Here is a 20,849-nt window from a genome sequence, read left to right as displayed (position 1 = left end):
TTCCTGAAATATCAACAGTATTCACTGTAATATTGTAAATTACCCACTTCAATTGACGTCACATACAGAAAATAACTGCAAACCAATAACTGACTGAACATTGGAAAACTTTAAACCAAATCTGAAACACAAAATAATCGGCAGTAATGTGAACTATGTAGTAAAGAGGCGTCAGTGTGTAAAGTCGCTGGTATTTAATTCTCTTAGTGGATTAAATTGACCTTCATGGTGGCTCAGAAACATACTAACATTTTAAACAGGCTTTCATTTGTCATCTTCATCAGCCAACTGCCTGTCCCACTGAGATCTAATGTTTGTCTCTGGCTTCAAAAACATCCTCCAGTGCACAAATTGTTCTGCTCTTGTCCTTGACCCAGCTTGTGTTTATGTGTATGCCGAAGGGGGTTGTACTGTGTGTGCGCTACGGGGACTGGAGGTCTTATCACTTTTTTGTGAGACTTTCAACACCTGCACCTTCAAAGCGCAAATTCCTGGTATTACCCACCTGTTTTCCACTTATTCATACTGTTAAAGGACCAGTGTGTACAATTTGGTGGCATCTAGCGGTGAGGTTGCAGATTGAAAAAACCTGAATACCCCTCCCCTTTTCAAGTGTTAGGGTTAGGTTTAGTTTTGTCTGGGCTACTGTAGAAACATGGTGGTCTTCATGGAAGAGGATCCACTTCCTAGATGTGTAGATATTAAGGGCTCATTTTAAGGTAACAAAAATGAGCTGGTTGCCACTAAATTATACACAATGGTCCTTTAAATTTTGCAGCATTAATGTAGCAACTTCCTCCCATTTTGTTTCCTTGTATGGATATCTTGCAATGTTATTGACCTCAATATTGTTCTGTAAATTTGTACTTTGATAAATTCATGGGAAAACATTGGATTTGGAAGTATTTGGTGTTACTGCATGATAATGTGCCTATTTTGAGGAGCAGTCATTTTGAAAGCCTGCTGCCGATTGCTCGTGTTATTTTGTCACATAATTGAATGTAAAAACATAATCCCAGCGATTTGACTGGTTGGTGACACAGCCACATTTGGAAGTGTTTTTGAGAATGGTATTTTGTTCTCTTGCTTATGTACTAGTCCACAGCCCACCTCCGAATAACAAACGTCTCGTTTACCATATTAAGACCTTGAGTGCCCAGTGTGCAACTGTGCCTACAAAGACTTGGGGCAGAGTAACTTGGAGCTTTTAACGGCTTTAATAAAAGTGGATCTGAAAGGACAGAGGGCATTAGTCCCCAGACAAGTGGAAAGAAAAGGGGAATCTGCTGGGACTTCTTCCCGGGGATAAGAGCTCCATTTGGGCTTGGTAGATGCCCAAAGGCCCACCCGGCGACTTCTCCCTGCAGCCACGGGGGGAGATGCTTAGTTGTCACTGGAGGGGGAGAGAAAGATGAAAATGGCTCAAGCAATGATTATGCTTTCCATAAAACAGACATAAGTGTGGGTTTTCATGTTTCAGCTTTTCAGAATTATTTGAAGTGTGAAAATGTACTTGCTTACTCGCCTCGGTTGACGATTAAAAACATACACAAAGTGTGATTTTATATCACTTTTTTATTTCTCGTTTTTATGCCAATATTGCAAGTTTTTTCTCGTTTTTTTCTTCTTTTAATGACATACAGATTTGAGCATGATCTGGAGCTGCAATATGTACAAAAACAAACTAATGCATGTTATCAAAAAAACCATCCCCTTTGTTTTGACGTTATTGCTAAATGTTACAAACGGCACAGGTTTCTACCATCAGCAACCCTTTGAGCACTGAGTAAAACTACCACAATGACACCTCTGCTTACCATTACTAGAATAATACACAGATACAGTGAGAGTGAAGGGTGTGAAGAAGAAGAAGAAGAAGAAAAAGAAAAGAAGGGGGCAAATGACAACCAAAAAAAAAAAGAAAAGAAAAAACGGTGATCTGACTGTAGCAAAGCTAAGCATAACAGGCTGTGTGTTAAACAAAATGAGGAAAATGGGGTAATGTGAGAAAAGTCCAAATGTACATACATGAAGTGATAAAGAGTGAGGATGAAATGCGTGAGAGAAAAAAAGAAAGGTTAGCGGCTCTATAGTGCAAACAGCCAAATCGTCTTAAGGAGAAGTAAGGCTGAGTGCGACAGAGAAGGGCTCAACACTCCTTTTTTTAATATTTGTTTAAAGCTGCCTCTCACTCTGCCCTGTTTTGTTTAGCAGTGCATGAAAACTACATTATAAAAGACATTTGGCATATTAGAGGATAGCTACATACATTGTTCAGAGCTCATTATAAAAAAAACAAAACAAAAAACCAACAAACACAAGAACAGCTGCTTTTGGAAGAGTGGAACAAATATGACCAGACACACAAACAGAGAGAAACCAATTAAAGGATCAGTGTGTAGAATTAAGTGACATCTAGTGGTGATGTTGTAGATTGCAACCAACTCAATATCCTTCCCCGTTCCCTTACTGACAACCTACAGTGGCTGTGAAATTGTGGAAAAAATGCGAAAGGCCTTCTGTAGAGCCAGTGTTTGGTTTGTCCAGTCTGGGCTACCGTAGAAACCTGCTCCCTACGTAGATATAAAGGGCCAATTCTTATTTTCAGCTCATTATCACAACTTAAAACATACTTATTTTAATGTATTTTATTCCATTTGTTCCAATAGATGCCACTAAATTCTACACACTGCACTTTTAAGTGCGGGTATTTTATTTATAAAAAAAAAAAAAAAAAAGCATTGCAAATGCATTTTTTTTTCTTTTAATTTCCTCTGAAAGCTTTGTAGCCAGGTTAATACAGCGTGTGGTTAAAGAAGGCATGTAACATGTTTTTGACCCCTTTTGACAGTTAAAGAGTGAGGCGTGTTATCAAGTTATTCTCCCTATCTCTTAAAACTCTGCAGATGTTTTAAGAGGAAAAAAAAACAAAACAAAAACAACGATTGACTGTAAACCAGCTCGGATTGTCAAGGCGACACATTTTTTTTTTTTTTTTAAAAGCATGCATCACCCCCTTTTATTAGTTTGAGTGAAATGTGACAAAGCTGCTCTTGTCAGACTCGCATAGGCATGAAAGATGAAGTGAGGAGCCAGGGGCGGTTTAGCGTAAAAGAGGCGACTCAACATGTAAACAAAAAAAGCCCCCCAAAAATATCCAAGCTTGGAGCGGAGGGGTGGGTAGGGGAGGTTGGAGGGGGAAGGGTGTGATGCTAATGCAGAGGCTATGTTAAAAACTCTCAGAATTTAGAGCTAGTAGACATAGAAAAAACACTCAAGTTAAAAATCTACAGTTAAGATTTTGTGACCTCCATCCTGCAGAGTAAAGGGTTCAGGTTGACCTGCGGCTTGCTACACTACCGCTGCAGCACCAACGCCTTGACGATTTCCAGGACAGAGAGGAAGTGGCCTCGTTTTTAAAAAATACACTCCCAGGCCAACCTAGGCAGCACGGGCAATAATGCACTTTTTTTACTTTTTTGACATAAGACAAGGGGAGACTTTGTACCAATAATTTAAAAAATATCAATATTACAATATAAAACATTTAACATTAATGACGGACAGGTGGCGAAATGGGGGCATAACTTAATTCTTTTCTTTTTTTTACATGGAAGGGGTGCAAGCGAATCCTTTTTTGTTCCTATTTCAAGGGTTTGTAAGAAAAATTCTGAAATACTTCATTAAGCTGACATTCAAGTTACAGTATTGTTCTTTTTTTTTTTCTTTCTTTTTTTTTCTCTCGGAAGCGTATACACAGTTGCACTGTAATACTAAGATCACAAGTATTGCCTTTGAGCGTTTCTCCACAATTATCAGACATTTGGATCCCGGTGGAAGACAGAAAAACCAAAAAGTATCTCAAGTTTTTTTTTTTTTCCTTTCGTGTTTTTGGAGAGCAGTTTGAAATGGAGTGAGTCTGACTCAATAATCCATTACAGCAACTACATATGACAGTTACACACACGCACCCACACACACACACATATTGGCTGGCTGGTGAACTAGTGCTCAGGCAAACAAACAAACAAAAAAAAAAAGAAAAAAAAAAAGATGACGTGAAAAGAAATGACCTGTACAATATTGCTGTTATGTTTGGAAATGCACATCTTCAATAATAGACATTTAGAAGGCCTTTATGCTCCTACAGGAGACGCGGTCGCCATGAACACGGATGAGTGCAACTACTCTGACAGTGAGTTTACAATGAACACACACGCTTGTTTCTGCAAAGAGAAAGAAAAGAAAAGAAAAAAACCCACAGGAGATAAAAAAGAAGGCTGAAAGAGCTTACAGCGCTCGTGAGACATTTTGTACCAAAAGTGGAAAAGGTGCCGGGCACCGCATGAGAATAAAAAACAGGGATTTATGGTACTTGGACGCCGACATGACGGCGAAGAGATTCTCCAGAAGGCTGCTTTTGCATGAGAAGGTGTTTCTGGAGCCGTGGCACGAGCTCAAAACAGCAGAGCTCCTGTGATAAGAAGCGAGGCAATAGCTTGTTTTTGTGCTATGGACAGGTTCTTCCACGGTGAGTAAACAGCAGATAAGAAAAAGGTGAAATATTTTTTTTTTTTGTAATTGAAGTTATCGGTAAGGCCACAACAAATTGAAAAGTGTTCTTTTTTTTTTTTCCTTTTTTGTTTTTGTTTTTTTGGTTGTGGAGTTAAATGCCACCAGAACTACAGCACACACTTGAAGACACCCTGCGAGGTGCAGTTTAGAGAGCAAAATGACAACGTTTCACTACATTATCTGATACGTTAACAGTGACCAATAGAGCAACAGATACAGGATATTAGATATGTGATTGGTTGGACTGTGTACACAGTAATATTATACAGTACTAAGGCTATCCTTTAAAGTCAATGACTACGCTTATTACATTAGTTTGAAAATGACAAACCGACTTATTTTCGTAACCATGGAAGTCTAGTTTTTGATGGATTCAGCAATCGTTGCTGTGGCTCCGTGTGAGATGTACTGATGTGTATACTTTCCTAAACCAAAAGGAGACATAGCGCACACAGAGTATTGCAGGCAAGGCAGAGGCGTTGCTTAAAGCTTTTCTTTTTAAAGACTTCATAAAAACCAATGATAAAAAATAGGCCCTCTGAGGTTATTCCCCAATTTAAAAACAAAACAAAAAAAAACAAACCTTCGCTTATGTAAATTAACAAACAACCCAGACTTCAGATATTTCCCCAACAGAAGAAGCAAGAGTATCAAAACAAAAAGTTCAGTACGAAGACTGACAAAAAGCAGGCGTTTGTAGTAAGGTCACAATAACATACAGGTTGGGATTTTGGACCTCAAAGGGGAAAACAAAGCCCGAGCTCAGAGGAAGAATAGAAACTATTTGGTAACAAAAGTGTACTATATGTTTAATACAAAAAAGGTATGGAGAAAAATGTACCTTTACTAAAGCTTATACAAGATCCTTGGTCCATAAAAACTATGTTATCGTCACGTTTTTTTGTGTGTCCCTCTGCATCCTTGCGCTCCCTCCAACAACAATACATCCAGCCCCCTTTAGGAAACCACAAATTAATGCAAAAATAACACAAAAACAAAAAAAAAAGGAATAATTATAAAACAAGTGGCGGGCGGGGGTTGGGGAAGGTGGGTTGGGAGCAGGGCTGCGCAAAAAATATACCTTTCCTTTTTCGACGCAATTTTTTTTGTTGTTGTTTTTTTTTGTACATGGTGGATGTATTGTTGTTGTGGTTTCCATTCTCACAGCTGTAGAAAGGTGCTGGTGCTCTGAGCCTGCGGGAACGTCACTCGTTCCAAACACCAGAAGTGGATAGGCAGGTCCCTAAAAGTAACCACAGGAGAGGGTGCGTGTCAAGGAGCACTTTCGCGTATTCCCGTCGGCTGACAACTTTTGTGATGTCACTCCTCTTTCAGATTCCCCCTGCGTTTGCTCCTTTGTCCCACCAATTTTTCCATTTCAGCTTCTTTGTATCCAAAATTAATACGCAGCACTTTAGAGTGAGTCAGTTTTATTATTTCCCATAGTCTTTATATACCTTATGGTATATTTGCTCTCAAGGCATATTGTATTGAGTGGCCCCCTGTGTGCGTTAGGAGACCACAGCTGCGGCGGTGGAGGATGAGGATGTGACTCCTGCGTTGGAGGTGCTGTTGGGGCCGTAGACACCAGAGCTGGGCTCCTGGCTGTTGCTGCTCAGCAGGCTGGAGTTGCCGGCCCGCAGGATGGCCCCGGCAGCGCTGCAGTGTGGCCGCGGCCCGGGCTCCGGCGTGTAGGTGAAGGTCAGTGTGGTGGAGTAGATGATGCCGTCGTTCCTCACCAGCGTGACGGGCACCTGGACGGGCTGCCGCACCCAGCGCCAGCCCTCGCGGAAGGCCGAGATGTCGGGCACCACGCACAGCATGCTCTCCGCACACCTGTGTGTGTTTGAAGATGAAGAAACAACACAAAGAGTTCAATGATTTTAGTAGTTAGTAACACAATTTAGATTTATATTACATTACATTAGATTTATATACATATTACATATCCTTTTGTGTTCAACTTCAGAATGAAAAGTAAGATCAAATCATTTAAAGCATCACACAAGTAAGACAAATTACTGTGTTCAAAAGAGGAAGTTGATTTCTTTGTACAGACACAATAACACATTTGATTTTATTATATTGACATGACACTGTTAAAAACTTTTATTTGTACTTGAACCTTGCTGCAGATCTGCCACTGAAGAGTACATTTTAAAGGTTTATCGAAACACTCATTTGTAAATATACAGTAGGGAGTTTTCTGGAAAAATCACCACAAAATAAATGTCTGATTAGAATCATCAAGCAACTTCCAAACCAAATGGGGAATCATATCATATAATCAACAAACTGCACACTGTACAGGTTGCTGTCAGGGATTTCCTAGTGTTTCGCTGACACTGGTCATCCTCGTCTTTTATCTTCCTCGGCTACCTCTGACTCAAGTGCTCTCTGGGTGGCGCTGACAAAGGCATAAAAGCTAATCCTTCCACAAAACTCGACATGACGGGGGAAAACCAAAACCAATGGCATTTTTACGAGGGTGTAAGACTAAAGTACCTTTAAGTTTTTACCTTTAAGTGGGAAAGCGTGCACAGGACGGATTATACAACTTGACTCGAGTGATTGAGCACCAGCGACTAATCCACTAAAACTGAGACAAGTATATATTTCATGCATTAAACGTTTACAAAGTGTCACTGAGAGCAGTTTGAATGCTTTTATCAGTTTAGATTACAATACTAGCCTTTTTACATCTAAATCATATTCATTATATTTAAAGCACATCATTTCTATGGCTGTATGATCACTAATAAATCCTCAAATTAGATGTAATGGACAAGTTGTATACTAATTAGCAATAAGAGAAACTCAGAAATGCAGCAAACTAGATGGAGGCAGAAGAAGCCCACCTGTACATGGTCTCAGCCTCAACATCTCCGAACCAGACCCGCAGATTTGGAGTGAAGTTCTGTCCTGTCAGCTCCAGCATGGCGACGTCCCCACCACCATTTAGCTGCAGAGAAGACAAACTTGTGACCTCACTTATATAAAAAAGACAAAGTGGTGGTCAGAGGTGTGAGCCACAGACGTAAAAGAAGGCTAAAATGTTCTGTTGTGTACCTGTAAGCTCTCTACCACAGGCACGGGGGTGACAGGCGAGTGGACAGGGCCCATGCCCTCGTAGAAAGTGTATTCGGCCTTGTCTGTGCTGATGATTGTCCAGGAGGCGCCGTCGTTGATCATCTCCTTGTTTGGTTCCTTTGGGCATGGAGTAGCCTTGAGGTGGAGGAAGAAAGAGGAAAATGCAACGTTAATGAACATCAGGACAGAAATAACCGATAATTACATCCAATCAAGACTCTTCTCCTCAAGATTGCAATCAAAGGTCCCTGAAGGCATCGGTGCTGCAGGACTGAGCTCTAATTCGTTTTCAATTCAGCGCACTCCAAGACAGAGTTAACCATCTATTTCGTAGTGTAAAAATAATCATCCTCAATCCTGTGTGAAGAGTGTGAGATTAACTTGAGCTGAGGGGTGACCTCAACCTCTGAATTAATGTGTGCAGGGGAAGAGACACTGACTTGAAACTGGATGATCCTTTCTTGGGAAAGGCACAAGTACATGCGCTCTGTGTCCTTCAGGTAGAAGGCACACTTGTGGAGCTGGGAGACGGGGTCGTCGGCGTCCAGCAGCGCCGTCTGCTTGTCCACTTTACGAATGATCTGAGAGAGGATTGAGAGGAAACGGAGACATTAGAGGGGAAGATACAGGAATAAAATGAAGGAAGACAAGGAAGAAATCAAGCAAAGAAAGACATGATTTGGAAGAAAATCAGAGGAGAATGAAGGATTGTGCAATTGTATAAATAAAGGTCCCTGTGTGTTACCTTATGCTACGTTCCTATTTGTAATGATTATATAATATTTAATAGTCTGATGGCTTCATTAAAGTTTCTATTTGTGTTTAACCTTAGGCTCAAACATTATAATGTGTCTATTACCAGTCTGGGCAGAGCCATGCCGGTGACGGAGCAAACCAGCTTGACTGTCTGACCGTAGTGGATGTAACCGTCTCTCACAGTGAACTCTTCTCCCTCTGACTCCTCGTCATCCACTGGAAACACACATGAAAACGAGAAAAGAAAGTCAGCGCCGCAGCCAGCCCCCCACAGGCCTCATTTTTGTTTTCCTGCACAGTCAAACCCACATCGATCAATCACTTTCTTTGTCTGTCATGAATCAGCTGTTTAATCACATTTGCAACGAGCAGAAAGAGGCACACAGGAGTGAAGCAGTCGAATCACATCAGATTGTCCTGAATCTCTCTTGAATGTATGTTTTTGTACAGTCTTTGTGTTTTCATGACACTTTTGGGTGAATTATAATCAGTCAGACTTACACAGGTGGATGTAGAAGGCGCCCCACTGCTGGGAGCTGGCGTGAAAGTTGCCGCCCTCCACATGTAGATAGCGTGTGCTGACTGTTTGGGACCGCAGCCGGTTGAACAGTGCCACCTTGGTCCCTGATGCGATGCACACTGTGGACAAACAAACAAACGCACACGATTACATAATGACCCCCCTCAAAACATGACGTGCTGAAGCAAAGCCATAAAACAAATCTTAGCAGAGGAGGTGCTGAGTAAACTACAGGTGATCCACTGATGGTGATCTAAAATAAAGCTACACTGCCCTCTGGTGGCCATAAATGGTACTGATAAAAGTATTCATGCAGCACAGGTCAAAACAAAGTGCTTCACACAGGAAAATCTAGATTAAAACATTTCATCACTTAAATTAAATAAAACCAGACATATAAAAGTACGAAAATGATAGAATGAATGCACAGAAATAAGAATACATTTAAAAAAGAGTGAATTAAATAGAGCAAAATTTGAAAGACTAGGAAAAAAGGACATTTTAAACATTGAAATGAGCATACATTTTTAATCAGTAGGTTATTGTTTCTATATCATTCTTTTTCTATTCTGTATATCTTTCCTCTTTATCCCCTTTATTTTTATTCCTTTTCGGGTATGGCATCTGTGTTGCTATTTTTGCCAAAACTTTTTGCCAAAACTCACATAAATCCGTATTTTAACACCTATTAAACCTATACTTCGATGCAGTTGATTGACTAAAAAACCAGGATGGTGTGTTCAACTGTCTCAAGATAGTACAGACCAGAAGGACTTGCAGTATCGGACTAGTGGAGCAACATGTTTGTAAAACATAAGCACAAACTCACAGTCAGCGTTTTTGAGCGACTGTTTCTTTTTGGAGGGCTTGGAGATGACTTTGATCCTCTTGCTGAGGAAGACACCGATGTCAGCGCTGTTACCGTAGAACATCTTGACGGACAACATGAAGTGCTTTCTCTTGTCGGAGTCGGATATGTACAAGGTTTTGGCTGTGCAATAATTCTGGTGATGGGAAAGAAGAAAATTATTACTTTTTGGGCACAACTGAACAATTCCAGGTAGAGTTGACATTTTGACAAGGTGTGTAACTGTTGTAACTTTATGTTTGTGTTTCGTACTCACCTTTCCCTCTAAGTTAAGCTGTTGCATTTCTTGGTCGCTGTTGCCGATGCCGATGAAGGCACAGGGCTGGGACTCCTGCTCGGAGCAGCCGTCCCGCTCCATCTGTTCCTTCTTTTTCTTCCAGCCGCTGCCCATCAGGTAGACGCAGGGAGGGGGGCAGAAGAACCTGCACACACGCAAAAACATCCCTGACTATTTAGGCTCAAATCCTGAAATTCTCTACTCGGATTTAGAAAGAATTGCTTAAATAGTTTAATGTCAGCAGGTGATTAAGTGGAGCTCTTTGAACAAAAGTGTCTGCTAAATGAATTTAAGTATATATAAATATTTATAACCCCACTACCTCACTAAAAAAGAAAAAACTGATGGCTTTAAGATTAATTTCTACATTATTTTTTAACATAACATAACAGCGTTGACCAAGAAATGATAGACTTGAAAAGACAATTTTGAAGGACCTGTGCATCTTTTCATTTAGACCAGAAGAGGGCAGTCCTGCACCAAATTTCAACAACACTGTCAGAAACTCTAATCAACATATTGTTATATATATATACACACACTAAAGCCTCTATCTTAAGGTTGTCAGGCTTCATTTTGCAGAAGTTATCATGATCAGTCCAGCATCAAACAGTTCTGCTAACAGAAATATAATAATAGTTTCATTTAAAAAGCTTCTTCTACATTACAGGATTACATACTTCCCCTATAGTATACTTTCTTTTTAAAGTCAAGAGAGGGGGAAAAAAACCCACAAGAAAAGACGACTAATGGCCTTTTCAAATGTGAAATCAACTGAGCACTTCAAATAAATTGATTTGCGTCAGTGTGGAACTGGAAAACGACCTATTTCGCAACACCACCAGTGTCTGTCTCTGTGGGTGTTTGTCTACTTTCACCTCCTATAAAAAGCACAGACAGAAAAGAGGCAGCTAGAAAAGAAGGGAGACGAGCACATTCGATTTCTCCTCGCACCCACTTCTTCGGGCTCCCTTGTTATGATACAGGCGGGAGTAATCAGAGGTGCAAGACGAGACACATGCTCTATGTACACCACTGAAGAAAACCAAAAAAAAAAAAATGTTGCAACACTGGCAGTACCAGAAACTTGACTGTGTGTGTGTGTGTGTATGCGAAGTGACTGTGACGGCAGAAATACCTCCGGGACTTGCACAGAAGTCCCATTCAGGCATTCAAATCTGTGATCCGGCTGTATGCTGGTTACAGAGACTGTGGTGGTTTTCGCGTTTAAGGCCAACTCACAATTGAGTAGTAGAGATAGCTGAACCTGTACGAGCATGCATATGTGACATGTGTGCCACTGGTGTCACTTTAAGTGCACAACGGCAGAAAAACATCTCTCTTTCTCTCTCTCTCTCTCTCTGTCTCTCTCTCTCTCTCTCGCCTGTTGTGCTCAGGCTCTCTGAGTTGGCCTGCAAACGACTTGATTTACCAAGAGATAGGCCTGATGAGATCGCAAGCAGAGCCACAACCTCGGCCAAGAAAACAGGCGGAGGATGGCGAACTGAAGAAAGAGAGAGAGAGTTGCAAAATGAGTGGGGGAGGGAGGGAGGTTCAGAGGAGAGGGGGTTGGAGAAGGCTATAAAAAGTTTTGAGAGTGAGAGGTAGAAAGGTGAGAGCAGAGTTACAGGAAGGGTTTGAGGAAGAAAAGACGAGTCAGAGAGTTCAAGGAGAGGAGAGCGTGCTGCGAAAAAGTGTGTGTGTGTGTGTGTTTGACAGCCAAGCGATCACCTTCATTCTTTAAACTGAAGACGATCTGTTACACGCATTACAACGCGGCAAGAAAGAGGCGCTGTTGTTGTTGTTGGTGTTGCCCCCCCACTCCCCATTGGATCTGCTTTAACTCCCATGTTGCCATCTCACCTGCTCTCTGCGGCCTTCACCTGAACCTGACCTCACGCCTAAGGCCATCGCCAATTTCCTCCTCTGACCTCTGTTGATACGGGAGGTCAGAGAGGGCGAGATAACCACACTGCACACAGGGCTAAAAAAAAAACAACAAAAAAAAAACAAAAAAACCTAGAATGTGTGTTTTCCATTCGCTCCTCGGCCGGATCCCCTTGAGTGACATGCATTACCTACCCATAAATCCTCGCAGTGAAGGAGATTGGCCGGCGTGATGCTGACAACTTCCTCTAGGGCTTTGCTGCTTGCAACCAGTGTACTAAACAATATGTCAGTGTGTAGAAATGCTTATCAGACAGTCTTGACTCTTTAGTCCTAATTTGGTAACAAAGAACCGACTTTTTGGTCCAAATGAGTCTCTGTTGTGATCATCTTAAAAGTTCTGGGGATGATCAAACCCTGAGTAAAGCCTAATATAGAGTGTGTTTGTGTTTCACTCACCTTTTCTCATTGCCGTAGGATTTCTGTGCAACTTTTGCGTGCAGGATCATGACAGTTTGGTCACCTCGCTCCTTCAGGTAATTCCTCATCGCTTCTCTGCAACGGGAACGAGAGAGATAGAGGTTAATTAGCGACAGATGAGGTTAAGTGATACAGGTTTATTTTATTTTTTTAATGTAAGGGGGAACGTATGAAGTGTGAAGTCTGAGAACATACAGATACACACATGCACATACAGCACACTCGCAGTGACCCCTGGCTAGCCTCAAAGCGAGCCAAAAAAGCTATGTTCTCTCCCCCAGCTGGGTCTGTTTGAGGTGGGGGGTGAGCTGAACCGTTAATGACCGGCTCAGAGGGACCGTGAGGAGCGAGGGGAAGGAACATAGAGAGGGAGAGAAAGTGAGAGAGAGAGAGAGAGGAGAAAAAAGGAAAAAGAAAACCAGAGCTGAAAAAACAAAAACAACTTAAAAAAAAAAAAAAAAATAGGAACTGAGCTCACCAGCATGGATTCCTCATATCGTGTCAAAATGTTGCAAGGTCTGCGCTCCGATTACTTCTGTCAGCGATCCCAAAGCCTCACACACCTCTTTTACACAAACAAGCCAGCAGCCGCAACTTTTATTTTGAATATTTTGGGACCGGTGGGGGTTAAAGATCACAATTAAGATGCATCGGACGTGATCGCACCCTCGCCTGATCCACGCACACGCACAGATGTCGGTGACACCTGACACGCAGGGGCGCTCGGAGGGCTTCCCGCTCTGCCACGCAATGCTGAGCCGCACGCTCGGGTTAGACGGGGCCTTTGTTATGAAAAGCAAAGGGGGCCCCCTCACAGTGTGCGTGTGTGGGAGGAGGGGACGAGGGGAGAGAGAGGAGGGTAACAGAGGAGGAAGCTTGAGAGGGATTTTGGTTTATCCATTTCATAATGGACCTGGAAATGTTTTATTTCTCTCATCCCTCGGAGACCAGACAATAAATTCTCAGGATAAAAGTCGGTATTTGAGTCTCTCAGCAGCTCTGAATCACGCCGTTGTTTATTCAATATTTCCTAAACTACTTCATAACTTTAAAGAATTGGAGGTACAATCCTTGAATTCCAACTATTTGAAGCTTATTTATCTGATCCGATGCCATCTGATACTCGTTTACACGCCACATGGAGAAAATTATATCAGGCCAGAGGAAGGTGCAACGCGACTCGAGCCAAACCTGATTAAAACGTTTCGTGGTTCAATAACTTCTTCTTTTGTTTACATTAAATGACACAACTTTCCTCCGAGGCTTAAGTGAACGATGCACTTAGCAATGTCAGACACACACACACTAACCCCAGGAAGACTTTTGACACACACACACAGCTCTGATTAAACGAACACACAGTTGAGGCCTGTAGGGCGTGAGTCACTGGACCCTTCAGATGATGCCTGTGCTCAGCTACACACACACACACACACACACACACACACACACACACACACACACACACACACACACACACACACACACACACACACACACACACACACACACACACACACACACACACACACACACACACACACACACACACACACACACACACACACACACACACACACACACACAGCCTTATAAAGAGTCTGTATGTGTAGTATTATATCAGCTACATATATATCAGTCTATATGTCATGTATAAGGCTTCATATTTACATGTAATCTGTATCTGGGTGTATTATCTGAATCATGACATGTGATCAATGCGCCTCTGTATTTACACCTATTATTTAAAATGCGCTCCTCTTTTCTCAGGTGTGCCCTCGTATGCAAATCTGCTCGGTGGAGCCGGAGGACGTGTCAGGGTCAAGTTAACCGCCGCCAACGGACGTCACTCATTCATAAATTAGCTTTTCGTGAGCTGCAGATATTCTACTTGTAGCTTTAGCCGGCAGGGAACAGACGGCTCTACGTGACCTTTCAAGTTAAAAGGGTCGATCAGATAAGATCACAAAGTTACATTCTGACAACCTGCATTTTAATATCAGGTGTAAATTGTGTTTAAATGACAAGAAATGTCAGTAAAGAGTGGGTTAAAGTATGTTTGATGCAACAATGGCTGCTCCCAAAATCATTTCCTATTTACAGTAACCCACAGCAGTGAGTATACAGTGTCAGAAATTCACACATTGTAGAAAAAAACTAGCATCTGACACTTTTTTCACTTTTAAATCTGTGCAATATCACAATATTCTGACAACACCAATACAATTCTTGTGTCTATAAATTTCCCCATCGTGGGACTAATAAAAAATTATCTCATCTTATCTTTATAAACAACGATTGACAAATGTCCTCCTCGCTGTAGAGGAAATTAATTAGCATCTGTTATAGAGCAAAGTAATGAATGAGTGGACCAGATAATGATATTGGACAGCTGATGTCTCCATTAACTTGTGTGTCCGCGGGAGAATGTGCTGCTCGCTGCATTTCTTGGTCACAAACATGATTAAACATGATGAGTGTGGCTTTATGTTAACAAACAAATATCTGCACCTGTAGTTATCACATTTTGTTTTCTCTTCTTCAGTATCGCCTTTAAAAATCCACACTATACTCCGAATAGTCCAAATATCACCTTGCTAATGTCCGCAACACCCGCAAAAACCTTTGAGTTGGATCGAGCTGCATTTCATACAGTCATCAGATATTCAAATAAGCCGTCACATAGTTATTTTATGACACAAGCATCTCACAGCGGTGCTGGGTCGGGTTGTGAGAGACAGCCCTGTCCTGTGGTCGGCCCTGTTTCAACGCTCAACCAAACCATTCCAGACCACTGCGGCTGGGTTGGGGGGGAAAGAGACCATTACCCCTCCGTCAAAGACCGAATTGCTTCACCATAACATTAAGCTTTCACTCAACTCTTTATGTGTAAGTCATTTGCAATGCCGTCTTTAAGCGCTGGTGTCCACTTGGCCGATCGCTAAAGTGACGACCTTTGGATAGATAAAAACAAACGCACGCCCCACCCACCCCGACCCCCCCACATGTGGCAACAATCAAATGAAACGGAATAAACCCCACTGGAGGGTCCATCTTTACAAATGCCGTATTGTGCAGCCAAAGCATTGTTCAAACCCGCAGAATTTTATATCAAATTCTAGTGGGGAACCCAAGATTTACAAAGATACCCAAATATGTCGGGCTGAATTTTGGGAGGAGGAGGGTGGAATATTTTCATCTGATGCAGCTTAATGGTGCAAGTCGTAAAAAGTCTTGGCATCTCGGTTTCACTGTGAGAATCATAAAAACCACAAGTATGAGATGAACCGAGTAGACAGAAAATATACAAGCGGACGTGACAAACAGTGGGAAAAAAGGAGGGAAAATCCAGGTAGAAATTCAAGAGTTAAGCATGGATTTAATGGCGGTGACACCAGCATGTATATAGTCAAAACAACTAAACCAATAAAACTGGGAAAAATATGTAAAGCAGCCCATTCATCATCCAAGTAGAATTGCCCATTCACTCATAGGCATATTTGTATACTTGTGCCAGGCACATGACACACACTGCACTGCGCGGCACTGTCTCACCAGCAATTTATGCACAGTTAACCGCCGCTGTGCGCTCAAGTCGTAGCCGAGCGGCAAGAGAAACAACCGAGGCCGGTTTTCAAGTGATTATTAGAGGAAACGTTTAAAGAAACAAGAGTGACCGAAAGAGGAAGATGAGGACACAGTGGTTCAAAACGCTGTTGAAATTTTTGTATTTTATATATATATAAAAGAGGATGATGCAACACGCTGTGGTAACCTTCTAGAAAGCACAGGAAGCTGTGTGAGTCTAAAACATGTGATAACGGCAAGGATCGGTGATGCTGAAGGGGATAGCGGGGACGGTCGGAGTAATCACTCTTACTCATAGTGAAACACACACACACTAGATAAAGATTAGATGTCTTCCTGAGAGCTGAAGACGGGAAGGAGAAGTGAGACAGACAGTGACCAGTGCACAGTTTAACTTCCTGTGTACACACACACACACACACACACACACACACACACACACACACACACACACACACACACACACACACACACACACACACACACACACACACACACACACACACACACACACACACACACACACACACACACACACACACACACACACACACACACACACACAATCTCAATACTGGGTGCAAAACTTTTTATCTACCAGCTAAACAGCTACTGAATGTACAAAGTTTAGCAGCCATTCAATAGATTATCGTTGATTTTTATTGCTGGTAAATGAAGCAACTAGCTAATTTTAACAGCATTTGGTTGGTGGCTGGTGTCTAAATATATAGAAATAGGCTTTTTAATCAATAAATGACAGCATTAATAAAACACACACACACACACACACACACACACACACACACACACACACACACACACACACACACACACACACACACACACACACACACACACACACACACACACACACACACACACACACACACACACACACACACACACACACACACACACACACACACACACACACACAAATATACCTGGAGGGAGAGGAAAACTCAATACCTCATTATCATATTTCATCAAAGACAGTAAAGTGAGTGCAATGGGCATTTCAGTCTAAACTGAAACGGACACACACACGCATACACACAAAGCCACATCCACATGTAATGAAAAAAGTCACACGCAACCAGGAACGAGCAGTGACTACACAGCCATGCATCAGAGAGAGAAAAAGAGAAAAAAACAACAATACTTTCTTGTCTTTTTTTCCCTAATGTGCGAGGCTAACGGTTTAACTACCACTGCAATCCGAGCAGATTTGTGATGCAGATAGTTGGTGACTGGTTACCTGCAACACCAAACTACTAGACAATGTTATATGGTGTTAATTCTCCTCCATATATGTAACATGCAAGGTGAGGAAGAGGATGAGAGGAGAGGCAGAAACAAGCACAGCAAGGTGGAGGACAAGAAGGAATTTGGAGCTAAAAAGCAGGTTGAATTTTTGTTGACTATTTGCTCAAGAGCATCTAGTAAAAAACGCCCCAGTGAGTAAAAGAGCAAAAGCAGAAGCAGAAGAAGAAGAAGTAGGGTGAGGAGGAGGAGAGGGGAGAGAGATTAAAGAGCGAGATAAAGATAACAGAGAAAACCTAAAAAGGGAAATGCTCAACAAAGTGAGACAAAAATGTGCCAGACAGATTTACAAAGAAGAGATGCGTTCAACAGCAGGTGCTACGGGGTCAGCCGTGTGTGGAGAGGAGCTAGGTTAAGCCAGGCTACAGATGCAGCAGAGCAGACAGGCATCTGTCCTGTACATCTGCCACAGCGTCTACGGTGGAGCGCGGCTGTCACAAGACCCCCCTGTGAAAAAACACACACACACACACACACACACACACACACACACACACACACACACACACACACACACACACACACACACACACACACACACACACACACACACACACACACACACACACACACACACACACACACACTCACACACACACTAGAGGGGGCATACTAATACACACGTGTGAAATAGCTCAATTAAGATGATCAGACTGCAATTAGTTTGCGCCCTTGTGCTTCACAAAAGCTAGATTATACATATCCTTGGTGTCAGGCTCGGGTTAAGACATTAACAATCGGCCTCTTCAGCTTCTTTTTAAACGTTCTCTCCAGTCGTGGATGGAGCAGCAGCCTAGACACACACACACACCACGAGAGCCTGCCCCGGTGCTTCAAGTGTGACCTCCTGAAGGCCCCTGTGAGCCTCTAAAAAACACTGACAGGACATAGTGAAAGGAGGTAGCCTAACACAACAAGATCTTGCAACAACTCATATTATTTTACTAGATAATAAACAGCATGAAAACTAATAGTAGTAGATGTTATTGTTGCGATGCAAGTGATTGTTGTTCATCAGCTGTCAGCATCAACACTCCATGAGGGGAAAAAACCTAATATTTATAATCTATATAGAGTGAAAACTGATGAGCAGGCTGACACAGAGACAGGAAATGCACATTTTAACCAACCACAAGCTTCTTATCTCACAGATTAGGTTGGAGGAGAAAAAATAATCCACACATCCGAACAGCAGCCTGAGCCAAATGAATGGTAGTTGAGGTTTTATTTAGATTTAAAGAAAAAAAAAACACATAAGTAAAAGGCCGTTTCTATGGATGGATTGTGCAGAATGGGTCCTCTCTCTGTTTTTTGGGAGGAAACAGAGGGGGCATCTTATCCAGCCTGTATGTTCATGTGTGTCTCAACATGTGTGTGCGTGTTTCCAGTCAATGCGTGCCATTTATTGTATTTCCAGTCCAGTAGCCTTCCTGACAGGGCGGCCCTGCAGGACCCGGAGCTTTAGCTGCCCCTAAAAAGCCACTGCAGGACGGTGCTCTATTTTAGCTGCCTGGCGCTGCTGCCTGACAGAAACCCCCCCCCCCAAAAAAAACCAATGGGGCTGCTGTAGCTGCAGGGAAGCACAAGTGCGTGTGAGCGAACATGCGAAGGCATGAGGAGGCAGATTCACAGAGACAAACGCAAAGAGCAGACAGCGTTCTGCGATACAAGGCGACGCGCTCAATAGAGGAGCTCTGTGTTGCGCCCGTGGGCTGCTGGGTAAAGATTGTTTTGAGTCTGTCATATTTCTAGCCATCGAAAACCATCACACAAATGGAGAGGCCAGTGCAAGCCAGCGGACTGGCAGCACATGAATGAAGAGGGGGACACATCAAAAGGTGCTGGGGCCCCTTCCCCGCCCCGAAAAAAAAAAACATGCTCGGCTGTTCCAGGCAATATGCAACCCCTCATTTTCCCTGCTGAGTGCCACGCGCAGAGACGAGCGCACACGCACACACAGGCAAAACGGGTGCCCAGTAACAACAAGCAAACAAGTACACACACACACACACACGTTTGTTCAGCATTGACTTCCATTCATTGTGGACAGCCTGACCTCAATTCACACCTTACCGCTAATCTTAACCCAGACCTCAGAAATTACTCTTTGCCTCATTAAGGCCAGACTTTGGTCCCCACAAGGTCAATGTTTATACCAGGAAATGGTCCCCAAGAAGTAAGAAGAAAAAAAACAACACACACACAAACACACACACACAAACCTCCAAAAGTAAAGCCACAACATCCATCAATGTTCTGTGTTCACCCAAATGTTGCTCTAAAATGTCTTGGAACAAACATAAGAGGAGTGGAATAATGAAAAACTTGCAGCGCTGCCACACTGTGCTGAACACTGTGCACAGCTCAGCACACACAGAGCAACTTAAAATAAAAAAATTAAAAACTGCACTCAAGGTGAATTACAGCTTATTTTTCTCTATAATTTATGTACATTTTGGGTAAATCTTAAAAAAAAAAAAAAAGACTGAACATGCACTTTAAAAAATGCACTTTAAAAAAAACAAACAGCTGAATAAAAATGATGTATTGCAGCAGAGATCAACAGACAGCAGATGTCGAGGTTCAACTGTATGGACAGTGTTTGCACATTGAAACTATGCAGGCTGTTTTGGTTTTGTTTGGTGAGTAACAAGTTGTTGTTGTGGCAACGACGTGCAGCCGATCATCGCTATACTCGCTCTGAGGTCACTGCAAATGTATTCCTAACTTCATCTGCATCACCAGTTTGAGAATTGGCACCGAGTTACATCGCCCCCCCCTCCTCCCCCCGAGGTCGCTCAACTGAATAACAATTAATGTTACTTTGTTTGTTTGTTTGTTTGCCAGTGAGTGCTTATGATTTCATATGTTGCATTAATCTAGTCCGAGATCATACGGGGTCATGTGTGCTTTAGCGAACTTTTTCTTCCCTCCCTCATCATCATCATCATCATCATCATCACTTTCCACATAGTTTTGTGTTTTGGGACAACTTGTGAACAACTAGATAAGTAATAATCTGGGTCAAGGTGAAAGGCAAATACTGTTTTTTTCTATGTCAGCATGAATTTCTGTAATAAACATGTGTGGTATTAATATAAACATTATGTTCTAAAAGTAAAAATAATCAACTGATTCTACAAGTTTCTCAAAATCTAATCAAAATTCCTTTAAAGGGTCAGTATGTGAAATACGTCTCACAGGAACACACACACACACACAGATGATCACACAAAACAAGGTCTTCTGGGAAGATAATGATGCAAGTGCATGTGTGCATGTGTGCGTGTGTGTGCGTGTGTGTGCGTGTGTGTACACTCACCTTGTTAGGCGCTGTGGCTGAGGGCGCTCCCTGAACTTCCTGCAAAAGACACCAAGTGAGAAGAAAACATGAGTGGGCTGGTTATCAACCACAAATACACACAGAGTAAACACAGCATTACACAATGGAGCACTCACACACAAACACACACACACACACACCA

General features: G+C 42.3%; 1 protein-coding gene across 2 annotated transcripts in view; it reads right to left on the bottom strand.

Annotated features, from left to right (window-relative positions):
• Nucleotides 1–1,555: 1,555 nt before the first annotated feature.
• rbpjb (recombination signal binding protein for immunoglobulin kappa J region b) overlaps nucleotides 1,556–20,849 on the bottom strand; it is a 48,427-nt gene continuing 29,133 nt past the window's right edge. For both annotated transcript variants that reach the window (XM_062444342.1, XM_062444343.1), the window contains exons 2-11: nucleotides 20,687–20,725; nucleotides 12,433–12,528; nucleotides 10,066–10,231; nucleotides 9,771–9,945; nucleotides 8,923–9,060; nucleotides 8,525–8,637; nucleotides 8,106–8,246; nucleotides 7,645–7,800; nucleotides 7,434–7,537; nucleotides 1,556–6,411 (exon numbers count right to left, since the gene is read on the bottom strand). In XM_062444342.1, the coding sequence (XP_062300326.1) occupies nucleotides 6,087–6,411; nucleotides 7,434–7,537; nucleotides 7,645–7,800; nucleotides 8,106–8,246; nucleotides 8,525–8,637; nucleotides 8,923–9,060; nucleotides 9,771–9,945; nucleotides 10,066–10,231; nucleotides 12,433–12,528; nucleotides 20,687–20,725 (1,453 nt within the window). In that variant the 3' untranslated portion in view covers nucleotides 1,556–6,086. The remainder of the gene's footprint in view (nucleotides 6,412–7,433; nucleotides 7,538–7,644; nucleotides 7,801–8,105; nucleotides 8,247–8,524; nucleotides 8,638–8,922; nucleotides 9,061–9,770; nucleotides 9,946–10,065; nucleotides 10,232–12,432; nucleotides 12,529–20,686; nucleotides 20,726–20,849) is intronic.

Source organism: Scomber scombrus, chromosome 23 (assembly GCF_963691925.1).
Source record: "Scomber scombrus chromosome 23, fScoSco1.1, whole genome shotgun sequence".
In the NCBI taxonomy this organism is placed as follows: domain Eukaryota; kingdom Metazoa; phylum Chordata; class Actinopteri; order Scombriformes; family Scombridae; genus Scomber; species Scomber scombrus.
The sequence above is the reverse complement of the archived record's forward strand: the minus strand, read 5'-3'. Positions and strand labels throughout refer to the sequence as shown.